General features: G+C 39.6%; 1 protein-coding gene across 1 annotated transcript; it reads left to right on the forward strand.

The window, feature by feature from the left end:
- Positions 1–496: 496 nt before the first annotated feature.
- LOC107829710 (L-ascorbate oxidase homolog) lies at positions 497–2343 on the forward strand. Its single transcript, NM_001326228.1, is given in 1 exon segment — positions 497–2343. A coding segment is annotated over 1 exon segment (1680 nt). The 5' UTR covers positions 497–531; the 3' UTR covers positions 2212–2343.
- Positions 2344–12756: the final 10413 nt, after the last annotated feature.

Here is a 12756-nt window from a genome sequence, read left to right on the forward strand (position 1 = left end):
CTCAAACATTTATTCATACTTCCATATAGGAACAGAAGAAAGAAAAAGACTGGAAAACGTTCTTTTTCTTTAAAAAAAGAAGAGTGGTAACTAATTCTATCACTTCTATTGCAACGAGACGAGAATTGTACCACTCATTTTGCAAAACTTTCGAGAAGAATAAGTCAACATTAGAATAAGAACTAATATGAAGGAAAAGAATTAAGGGGAGAAATGCAAGGAGAAATAAGGTATTAGTAAACGAACAAGAGGGAACGCGAAAATGGAGTCAAGAATATAAGGAGAGCCACAGAGATCATCGCGGTAGTTAATTGAATGAATGGTCCCAAGATGGAAATCACTTGTATAAAAGGCGTCAAGGAGAATGTACAATATGCAAGCTCTAGCAACTAAAACAAGGAAGAAGAACAAGGAAATATTCCCTCTTCTTCTTTGTCAGAATAAAAAGAAATTCCCCCCCAAAAAAATCAAAATAAAATTTCCAAAAAAAGAAAAGAAAAGAAAAAGGTGTGAGATTAGGGATAAGGGAACATGGAGAGAACTAGTTTGATAGTTGTTGCTTTGCTAGTTTGCCTCTCTGTTGTGGTGGTGAAAGCTGAGGACCCTTACCTCTTCTTTGAGTGGAATGTCACCTACGGGACAATTGCTCCATTGGGTGTGCCACTACAGGGCATCCTCATAAACGGGCAACTTCCAGGGCCCAGGATCAACTGCACCTCTAATAACAACATAGTTGTCAATGTCTTCAACAATCTAGATGAGCCCTTGCTCTTGACCTGGAACGGTGTCCAACAAAGGAAGAACTCGTGGCAAGATGGTACCCCAGGAACCATGTGCCCGATCATGCCCGGTACAAACTTCACCTACCGCTTCCAAGTCAAGGACCAGATCGGTAGCTTCTTCTACTTCCCCACAACAGACTTGCATCGTGCTGCTGGTGGTTTTGGTGCCATCAATGTCCATAGCCGTGCCCTTATTCCCGTTCCTTTTGATAACCCTGCCGATGAATATAACGTATTTGTGGGTGATTGGTACAACAAGGGTTACAAGTCGTTGAAGAAGATCTTAGATGGGGGACGCACAATTGGCAGACCCGATGGCATCCACATCAATGGAAAATCCGTCAAGGTCGGTGACAAGGTTGCTGAGCCACTCTTCACCATGGAGGCTGGCAAGACCTATAGGTACAGGGTGTGCAATGCTGGCATGAGGACATCAGTCAACTTCAGGATTCAAGGCCACCCCATGAAGTTGGTGGAAATGGAGGGATCCCACACTGTGCAGAACGTGTATGAGTCCCTTGACCTCCATGTTGGTCAATGCCTTTCGGTGTTGGTCACTGCTGATCAAGAGCCCAAGGACTATTACATGATTGTTTCTAGTAGGTTCCTGAAGCAAGCGCAACTCTCTTCCGTGGCTATCATTCGATATGCCAATGGTAAGGGACCAGCATCTTCTGACCTCCCAGCACCTCCACCAGAAAACACCCAAGGCATTGCTTGGTCCATTAACCAGTTTCGCTCCTTCAGATGGAACCTTACTGCTAGTGCTGCCCGCCCCAACCCTCAAGGATCCTACCACTACGGACAGATCAACATCACCCGTACTTTCAAGATTGTCAACTCTAGGACCGAAGTAGATGGAAAGCTTCGATTTGCCTTGAACGGCATCTCCCACACTAATGCTGCAGAAACCCCATTCAAGCTTGCTGAATACTTCGGAGTCACCGAGAAGATGTTCAAGTATGATCTCATGGCTGATGAACCCCAAACTGACGACCTGAACAAGGTGACCGTCGCCCCCAATATCAAGAATGCCACCTTCCGTAACTTTGTAGAGATCATCTTTGAGAACCGTGAGAAGACCATCCAAACCTATCACTTGGACGGATATTCCTTTTTCGCAGTGGCCATCGAGCCAGGGAAGTGGAGTGCCGAGAAAAGAAAGAACTACAACTTGGTGGATGCAGTAAGCAGGCACAGCATCCAAGTCTATCCAAACTCATGGGCCGCGGTGATGACAACCCTAGACAACGCTGGACTATGGAACTTGAGATCAGAGATGTGGGAGAGGTACTACTTAGGGCAACAACTCTACTTTAGTGTTCTCTCACCAGCTCGCTCCTTGAGGGATGAGTACAACCTCCCTGACAACCACCCTCTTTGCGGTATTGTTAAGAGTATGCCCATGCCTTCTCCATACAAGCCATAGATGTAATAGTAGGCATATGAGGGGAGGGATTTTACACATATTTATGTATGACAAGAGCTTGATTTGTTAATGATGTATTGTTTCCATTTACATAACAATAAAACAAAAAATAAAAATAAAGGATTTCCCCCCTCCATTTGTCTAGTTTAATGTGATATCTTTTTCTTTTCGCTTAGTTGAGCTGTAGAAATTTGTTTGAGCCCATAATCTTACACGTTCAAAAATACTACCTAAATTCTTGATTTTTTAAATATAGCATTTTATTTTACATTTTTGGCATAATTAGGGAATTCCGTACTGTTAATAATGTTTTTTAAGAGATTAGGTTCCGCTAAATTAGGGATCCGTTTTTATTCCCTTCTTCCTCATTAAAGTTTTATATTGATATATTCTACTGCTATTATATTTTAAGGGGAGCCTTGGAGCAATAGTAAACTTGTCTCTTTGTGACGAGGGGCAGATTTAGGGGGCGGAAGGGGCGCTGAAAAATTATATTTTATATATAAGACAAAATCTGGTTTTTACCTTTATATATTATGTTTTGAATCCCCTTGTAACAACCCAAAAATATAGTTTAGTGGTCAAGGGGGTTTAAAACCATTGTAAGTTCATTGATTCAATTCCCACAAGCTACAATCTTTCTTAACGTCTTTTCTTTTTTGAACCCCCTTAACGGAATTTTTGCATCCGCCACTGGTTGTGACTTATAGGTCAGGAATTCAAGCCGTGGAAGTAACCACTAATACTTGCGTTAGGGTAGACTATCTATATCACAACTTTTGGGGTCCGGCCGTTTCCGAAAATGCGAGATGTTTTATGCACCGCGCTAGCCTTTTTGTTCTACTGTGTGATATACCTGGCCTACTTTTGGCCATAGACTATAAGCCTTGTTGGCTTTTCTATGGTCTTTCACTGGTCACTTGTTAGACATTTTATGTCCATTCATTAAAGGCCTTGCTGGCCAATCATATTCCATACAATGACCATCTATTTTCTTATAAATAGGCTAGCAAATGTCCATATCAAATACACCTAAGTTTGAGACAAACGTCTCTTGCCTTTTCTTTCTTTCATTATAGAGGTTTTATAAGAGAGTTGAGTATTGGGAAATACTTGCGTGAACCTTTTCTTTGGAGTGATCTTGTGAGGTTATTATCTTGGGGTATTTGGGATTAATTAGAGTATTTACTCTAATTTTATACTCTTTTTTGTACTCTTGTTACTATAGTAAAATTGTTCCTCTCCGCTTGTGGACGTAGGTCACACTGACCGAACCATGTTAAATTGGTGCCTTCTTTATATGCTTTAATTACCATTATTATTAACTTGTATTGTCTTTGTTATTGTCATTATAACATTGTTTGGCTAAATTTCGCACTATCCGGGTTCCCGATCCTAACAAATTGGTATTAGTGCCAGATCTAACTGGGTTAGTTTAAATAGCCAAAATAACTCTAACAAAGTCTTATGTTGAGAAATTTGACAGAAATGCAAACTTTGGAATGTGAAAATTAAAGATGGAAGCTATCCTAATTCACGATGGCTTAGATTTGGCATTGCAAGGAAAGGAGAAGATGCCGGATAAAATGACGGACGAGGAGTTTGCCGTCATAGACAAAAAGACAAAAACAGGTATTATTTTAAATCTTTCAAATGAGGTTTTGCGTGAAGTTGCAATAGAAATCTCAGCCAAAGGCATACGGGAAAAGCTTAAAACCATATATATGAAAAGAACAGTAGAAAACAGGCTTTACCTAAAGCAAAAACTCTTCACTTTTCGTATGGCTGAAGGTACCTCTATACTTACAGATCTTGATACTTTTGATTCTCTTCTTATGGATTTAAGTAACATAGATGCTGAAATCAAAGATGAGGATCAAGCTGTGTTATTGCTTGTTTCCTACCCAGTCGTTTAAACATATAAGAGATATTATGATTTATAGAAAGGGTAATATCTCTTATAAAAATATCAAATCTATTTTGAAATCAAAAGAACAAATAGATAGAGATATTACTGGGAAAACTAGTAGGAACCAAGGGAAATGCTTATTCATAAGAGGTAGATCCAATAAAAAAGATTCAAGTAGTGAAAAACATAAATCAAGGTCAAAATCTAGATACAGAAATGTCATGTGCAAATATTGTCATAAGAAAGGTCACATTATTTTTGAATGCTTTAAATTGAAAAACAAAGAAAAGCATACAAACAAGAAAAATGAGCACAAAAATACTGACACTGCCAAAGCAAGTGTAGCTGCTGATTAGACTAAGGGAACTATTTTTTTAGCAACTAATAATAGTTTCAAATCTAACAATGAGTGAATTTTAAATTCGAGTTGTTCTTATCATATGTGTCCCAATCGGGATATATTTACCACATATGAATCTATTGGAGGTGGAGTTGTCTTGATGGGCAACAACAATATTGCCTGTAAAGTTATTGAAAAAGGTACAGTCCGAATCAAAATGCATGATGGTGTGGTGAGAACTCTCACCGATGTTAGACATGTTCTTGACTTGAAGAAAAATCTTATCTCTTTGGGCACTCTAGAATCTCTTGGGTGTAAGTACACAGGTGAAGGTGAAGTTCTGAAAATTTCTCATGGTGCTCTTGTGATCATGAAATCACGCAAATCTGGTACATTGTATACTCTTTTGGTATCTACTGTTACAGGTGCTGCTGTAGATTCAATATCAGATAAATCAGATTCTGACATCACCAAATTGTGGCATATGCAATTGAGGCATATGGGAGAAAAAAAATCTTTCCATCCTCAGCAAAAGAGGTCTCTTATATGATCAAAGTACCAGAAATATAGAGTTCTGTGAACATTGTGTGTTCGGGAAGCAGTAAAGAGTCAGCTTCAAATCTCCAGCGATTCATAGAACAAAAGGTACTTTGGATTACATTCATTCAGATCTTTGGGGTCCTTCATGTACCCCATCAAAAGATGGTGCCAGGTATATGTTAACTTTCATTGATGATTATTCAAGGAAAGTTTGGATTTATTTTCTAAAAAATAAAAGTAATGTTTTCTTAAATTTCAAAACATGGAAAGTTTTGATTGAGAAGCAAATAGGAAAACAGGTTAAGCGGCTTAGAACAAATAATGGATTGAAATTTTGTAATGATGAATTCAACGAATTTTGCAAGAATGAAGGAATTGCTCGACATCGTACTGTGAGAATAACACCTCAGCAAAATGGTGTGGCAGAAAGGATGAATAGAAATCTTTTGGAAAGGGCTCGTTGCATGATTTCAAATGCTGGGTTGACAAATGCCTTTTGGGCAGAAGCTATCTCTACAGCCTGTTATATTGTCAACCGAGCTCCTTCTGCACCTTTGAGCTTTAAGACTCCAGAGGAAATGTGGTCAGGTATTCCTGCTAATTATTCTAATTTAAAGATATTTGGTTGCCCTCCATACATGCATGTAAATGATGAAAAATTAGAGCCAAGGGCTAAAAAGTATATTTTCTTTGGGTATGCATCTGGGGTGAAAGGATACCGATTATGGTATCCTGATCCACGACACCAAAATTTATAATTAGCAGAGATGTAACCTTTAATGAATCCTCTATATTACATCCTAGAAAAAAGTCTTCTAGTTCTTGTAATATAGATAAAGGAAAGAGTACACAAAAAGAGGTGAAGGTTGAGATTAGCATTTCTTCTGAGCCAAGCTCATCAACTGTGGAGCTAAATACAGTTGAAACTCCTGAAGTTGAGCCAGAAGCTGAAATTCCTAAAGTTGAGCCAGAAGCTGAAATTCCTGAAGTTGAACCAGAAGAAGAGGAGTATTCTATAGCCAAATATAGACCAAGAAGAGAAGGTAAACAACCATTAGGGTTTAGAGATTATGTTGCATTTGCTTTTTCAGTTGCAGAGGAAACTGAAGAAATTGGAGAACCATCAAAATATTCAGAAGCAGTTTCTGGTGCCGACTCAGCCAAGTGGCTGATTGCAATGAATGAAGAAATTGAGTCTCTCCACATGAATGGTACTTGGTCTCTTGTGAAGCCGCCTTCAGGAAAAAAGAATTGTTGGTTGCAAATGGGTATTCAAGAAAAAAATGGAATTCCAGGGGTTTAAGATGCAAAGTATAAGGCACGATTAGTTGCAAAGAGTTATAGTCAGGTACAAGGAGTTGATTTTAATAATTTTTTCTCACCTGTTGTTAAACATAGCTCTATTAGTATCTTGTTTGCCATCGTTGCCATGTATGATTTGGAATTAGAACAACTTGACGTTAAGACAGCTTTCTTAAATGGCGAACTTGAGAAACAAATATACATGCATCAACCCGAAGGATTTAAAATTCAAGGAAAAGAAGATCATGTTTTCTTGTTGAAGAAATTCTTTTACGGATTAAAGCAGTCTCCAAGACAATGGTATAAAAGGTTTGATTCCTTTATTTTGGGTCATGGTTATTCAAGGAGCATGTATGATAGTTGTGTTTACTTCCGAAAGTTAAATGATGGTTCATTTGTGTACCTATTATTATATGTTGATGACATGATCATTTTTGCTAAGGATTTAATAGAAATTCACAATTTGAAAAGTCAGTTGAAAAGTAAATTTGAGATGAAAGATTTGGGAGCAGCTAAGAAAATCCTTGGCATGGAGATCAAAAGAGATCGAGGAGCCAACAAGCTATTCCTGACCCAGAAGAAGTACTTGGAAAAAGTCTTGGGGAGGTTTGGCATGAAAGATGCTAAACCAGTGAGTACCCCTCTTGCTACTTATTTTAAGTTATCAGCTGCTCAGTCCCCGCAGTCAGAGGAAGAAGAGAGGTATATGTCACATGTACCTTATTCCAGTGCAGTCGGCAGTATTATGTATGCAATGGTTTGTACACGTCTAGACATTTCAGAAGTAGTGAGCGTGGTAAGACGATATATGGCTTGCCCTGGTATAGCACATTGACAGGCTATGAAATAGATTCTCAGATACTTGCAAGGTACTTCAAACACATGTTTGGAGTTTGGAAGAAATACTAATACTTTGGTTGGTTTTGTAGACTCAGATTATGCAGGTGATCTTGACAAAAGAAGATCACTGACATGCTATGTAGTTTGCATTGGTGGTTGCGCTATTAGTTGAAAAACTACATTACAACATGTAGTAGCTTTATCTACTACCGAAGCAGAATATATGGCAGTGACCGAGGCGATCAAAGAAGCCTTATGGTTGAAGGGTCTATTTGCTGAACTCAGTTCACACCAAGGTGGTATTACCATTTTCTGTGATAGTCAATGTCCAATTCACTTGACTAAAAATCAGATGTATCATGAGAGGACGCAACACATTGATATCAAATATCACTTCATCCGAGAAACCATTACTGAAGGAAAAGTCTTTGTTCAGAAGATCAACACTAGAGACAATCCTGCTGACATGTTTACGAAGCCTCTTCCAGTTTTCAAGTTCAAACTTTGTGTGAACTTGATTGGCATTTATGAAGAATGATTTCGCCCACTGGGGCTTTTGCGGAGAACGAAGAGCAATTTTATTATATCAGCCAAAACTAGTCCAAGGTGGAGATTTGTGATATACGTGGCCTACTTTTGGCCATAGACTATAAGCCTTGTTGGCTTTTCTATGGTCTTTCATTGGTCACTTGTTGGACATTTTATGTCCATTCATTAAAGGCCTTGCTGGCCAATCATATTCCATACAATGACCATCTATTTTCTTATAAATAGGCTAGCAAATGTCCATATCAAATACACCTAAGTTTGAGACAAACGTCTCTTGCCTTTTCTTTCTTTCATTATAGAGGTTTTATAAGAGAGTTGAGTGCTGAAAAATACTTGCGTGAACCTTTTCTTTGGAGTGATCTTGTGTGGTTATTATCTTGGGATATTTGGAATTAATTAGAGTATTTACTCTAATTTTATGCTCTCTTTTGTACTCTTGTTGCTATAGTGAAATTATTTCTTTCCGCTTGTGGACGTAGGTCACAATGACCGAACCACGTTAAATTGATGCCTTCTTTATATGCTTTAATTACCATTATTATCAACTTGCATTGTCTTTGTTATTGTCATTATAACATTGTTTGACTAAATTCCGTACTACCCGGGTTTCCGATCCTTACATACTGCTATTATATATTAATATAACACTTGCAAATCCATGGTATATTTCTGGAATAAATTTGCAGATGCATGGTATTGTTGCACTAGTTTATGAGTCTATGCTCCAGAGATCACTTTTTAGGAAGAAGGTGAAGATACTTAATGGAAGCCTTTCCAGATACGGTCTAGTAAATAGCTTGAAATACATACGATATAACACGACTCCATCATACATTTTCTGGTATCTCATAAGTCTGAGATATTGTAGGTTCTAGTTGTTTCTAAATTGGAGTCTGACATACGTAAACCAAATAATCATGTCTGAAATACGTAAACCAAATAATCATTGTACTAACATTACCTAAATTCACTACAAAAGACTATATTGTTTCTTGGCTTCTATCCTTCTCGGAGGTTGCATTATAATAATTTGTTTGGTTTCGTTGTGACAGCAATTAAGCATTATAATCCCTTTGTTGTCGTCATATATAGAAAGGTTAAGAATAGCAGTTACAACATTTTCTTGGATTTGCTTGTCTTCTGACTTCAAGCGATGTGACGGATGCAAGTTGTTGCAGAACTCGGCAATTTTCGTTACATGAGAGATCCAATAATTCAAGTACTGATAAATGTTGCACTGGCGCTGGTATAAGACCTTCTAAGCTAGTATGAGGTAATTTCAACGCACGAAGTGGCTGGTATAAGACCTTCTAAGTTATTATGAGATAATTTCAACGCATGAAGTGCAGTGAGATCTCCAATAGTACTTGGAATATAACCTTTAAATCTATTCTCTGAGATTGATAATCTTGTTTTCAATCAAAACTTGATGATATTCAAGATCCGATCCCTTTGTCTTAATTGACAGAAATACATCATAATTAAAATTACCAATATATTGATCTCCAACGTACCTTAGGGTTCTCATGTTCTCATCAATTATTTTCATGACTTGAAAATTTTCAACAAGACTGCTGGTAGTTTCCCACAAAATCTATTGAAAGAGAGATCCATAGTCGTATTTGATGGCCCGGAAAAATTATAGGCGACCCGGTTTGTGGGACCGGATCCATGCGGAAGGCGTGGGCTATATATAGCACACGAAAATCTGAAAATCGGGCGGAATCCCAATTTTATGGTCCTAAAATACCAAAAAACGAGGAGCAGTCATGGCGGGGCGGTAACTATTGTTCCTAAGGTCGTTTTTGATGGTACGAGAAATTTTTAGGCGATCCAGATACGGGGGCCTGGGTCCATGCGGAAGGCGTATAGCACACGAAAATCTAGAAATCGAGCGAAATTCCAGTTTTATGGCCCTAAAACGCCAAAAAACGAGGAATAGTCATGGCGGGGTGGTGACTATTCTTCCATAGGTCATTTTTGATGGTCCGGAAAAATTTTAGGCGATCCAGGTCCGGGAGCACGTGCCCATGCAGAAAGCGTGGGCCATAGCACACGAAAATTTGAGAATCGGGCGGAATTCAAGTTTTATAACCCTAAAACGCCAAAAAACGAGGAACGGCCATGGCAGGGCAGTGACTATTGTTCCTTAGGTCGTTTTTGATAGCCCGAAAACTTTTTAGGCGATCCTCATCCGGAGGCCCGGGTCCATGCTGAGGTGTGGGCCATAGCATACGAAAATTTGGGAATCAGACAAAATTCCAGTTTTATGGCCCTAAAATGCCCAAAATAAAACGAGAAATGGTCATGTGGGGGCGGTGACTATTGTTCCTTAGGTTGTCTTTGATGGACCGAAATTTGTTTGGTGATCATCTGGGTCTGGGAGCTTAAGCCCATGCGGAAGGCATGGGCTCTAGCACACGAAAATCTGAAAATCGGGTTGAATTTCAGTTTTATGGCCTTAAAATGCCAAAAATGAGGAACGATCATAGTAGGGCAGTGACTATTGTTCCTTAGGTCATTTTTATGACCCGAAAGTTTTTGAGCAATCTGTATCTGGGGGTCCTGGCCCATGCAAAAGGTGTGTGCTATAGCACACGAAAATTTAGAAATCAAGCAAAATTCCAGTTTTATGGTCCTAAAATATCTAAAAACAAGGAATAGTCATGGCGGGATGGTGACTATTATTCCTTAGGTCGCTTTTGATGATCCGTGAAAATTATAGGCTATCCGGGTCCGGAGGCCCAGTCCCATGCGAAAGGCCTTGGCTATAGCACACGAAAATTTAGAAAATCAGGCGAAATTCCAGTTTTAAGGCCCTAAAACGCTAAAAATGAGAAACGATCATGGAGGGGCGGTGACTATTGTTCCTTAGGTCATTTTTGATAGTCCAGAAAAATTCTAGGTGATCTTGGTCCGGGAGCCCGTGCCTATGCGGAAGGCGTGGGCTACAACACATGAAAATCTAAAAATTGAGCGGAATTCCAGTTTTATGGCACTAAAATGTCCAAAAACAAGGAATGGTCAGGGCAGGGCGGTGGCTATTGTTCCTTAGATCATTTTTGATGGCCCAAAAAAAAATTAGGCGATATAGATTCGGAGGCCCGAGCCCATGTAGAAGGCGTGTGCACACGAAAATCTATGAATCGGGCAGAATTCCAGTTTTCTCGCCCTAAAACGCCAAAAAACGAGGAACAGTCATGGCAGGGCGGGGACTATTATTCCTTAGGTCATTTATATGGCCTAGAAAATTTTTAGACAATCCGATTTCGAGGGCCCGTGCCCATGCGAAAGGCGTGGGCTATGGTATACGAACATGTTATAATCGAGTAGAATTTCAGTTTTAATGGTCCTAAAACACCAATAAACGAGGAATGGTCATGACGGGGCAGTGACTATTATTTCTTAGATAGGTTTTGATGGACCGGAAAATTTTTAGGCGATGCAGGTCCGGGGGCTCGGGCCCATGCGAAATGCATGGGCTGTAGCACATAAAAATTTGGGAATCATACGAAAAATCTAGTTTTATAGCCCTAAAATGTCAAAACATGAGGAACGATCGTGGCAGGGCGGTGACTATTATTCCTTAGGTCGTTTTTGATGAAAAAAATATATTAAGGCGATCCGGATCCGGGAGCTAGTGTCCCCGGGCCTTGCGGAAGGTGTAAGATATAACACACGAAAATTTGGGAATCGAGCGAATTTCCAGTTTTATGGCCCTAAATCGTAGAAAACCGAGGAACAGTCATGGTGGGGCGATAACTATTATTTCTTAGGTCGTTTGTGAAAGCACGGGAAAATATTAGATGATCTGGATCCGAGGGCCCGAGCCCATGCAGGAGGCATGGGCTATAGCACACGAAAAATATGAGAATCAGGCGGAATTTCATTTTTATAGACCTAAAACGCCAAAAAATGATGAACGATCATGGTGGGGTGGTAACTATTGTTACTTAGGTCGTTTTTGATGGCACGAAAAAATATTAGACGATCCGGGTCCGGGGGACCGGGGCCATGCGAGAGGGGTGGGCTATATAGCACACAAAAATTTAAGAATCAGGCGGAATTCCATTTTTATGGACCTAAAATGCCAAAAATACGAGGAACGGTCATGGCAGGGTAGTGACTATTGTTCTTTAGATCGTTTTTTATTGTCCGGGAAATCAAACGAAATTCTAGTTTTATGACCCTAAAACGTTCAAAAATAAGGAACGGTCATGGAGGAGAGGTGAATATTACTCCTTAGGTCATTTTTGAAGGCCCTGGAAACTTTTAGGTGATCCAGGCGAGGGGGTCCGGGTTTATACGGAAGGAGTGAGCTATAACACACGAAAATTTCAGAATTGGACAAAATTACAGTTTTATGGCTCTAAATTTCCAAAAACGAGGAACGATCATGGTAGGGTGGTGACTATTAATCCTTAGGTTATTTTTTATAGAACAAAAATTTCATAGGCAATCCGGGTTCGGAGGCTCGGGCGAAGGAGTGAGCTATAACACACAAAAAATTGAGAATTGTTTCTGGCGATCCGGGTTCGGAATTTTAGTTTTATAGCCTTAAAACGCCAAAAAATAAGCAACGGTCATGGAGCGGCGGTAACTATTGTTCCTTAGGTTATTTTTGATGGTACGAATTTCAAGCGATCCTGGTCTGGGAGCCCGGGCGTATGCGGAAGGAGTGGGTTATAGCACATGAAAATCTAGTAATTAGGCGAAATTCATAATTTATGGCCCTAAAACGCCAAAAAATGAAGAACGGTCATGGCGGGACAGTGACTATATTTTCTTAGGTCATTTTTAATGGCCAGAGAATATTTTAGGCGATACTGGTCTGGGGGCCGGGGCCTATGCGGAAGTCGTGTGCTATAGCACGCGAAAATCTTGGAATCGGGCGGAATTCCAGTTTTATAGCCCTAAAACGCCAAAAACCGAGGAACAGTCATGGCGGCGCGGTGAATATTGCTACTGAGCTCGTTTTTATGGCCCGGAAAAATTTTAGACAATCTTAATCTGGGGGCCCGGGCCCATGCAGAAGGCATGGGGTATAACATACAAAAATATGAGA

This window comes from Nicotiana tabacum, chromosome 9 (assembly GCF_000715075.1).
Source record: "Nicotiana tabacum cultivar K326 chromosome 9, ASM71507v2, whole genome shotgun sequence".
Taxonomy (NCBI): Eukaryota; Viridiplantae; Streptophyta; class Magnoliopsida; order Solanales; family Solanaceae; genus Nicotiana; species Nicotiana tabacum.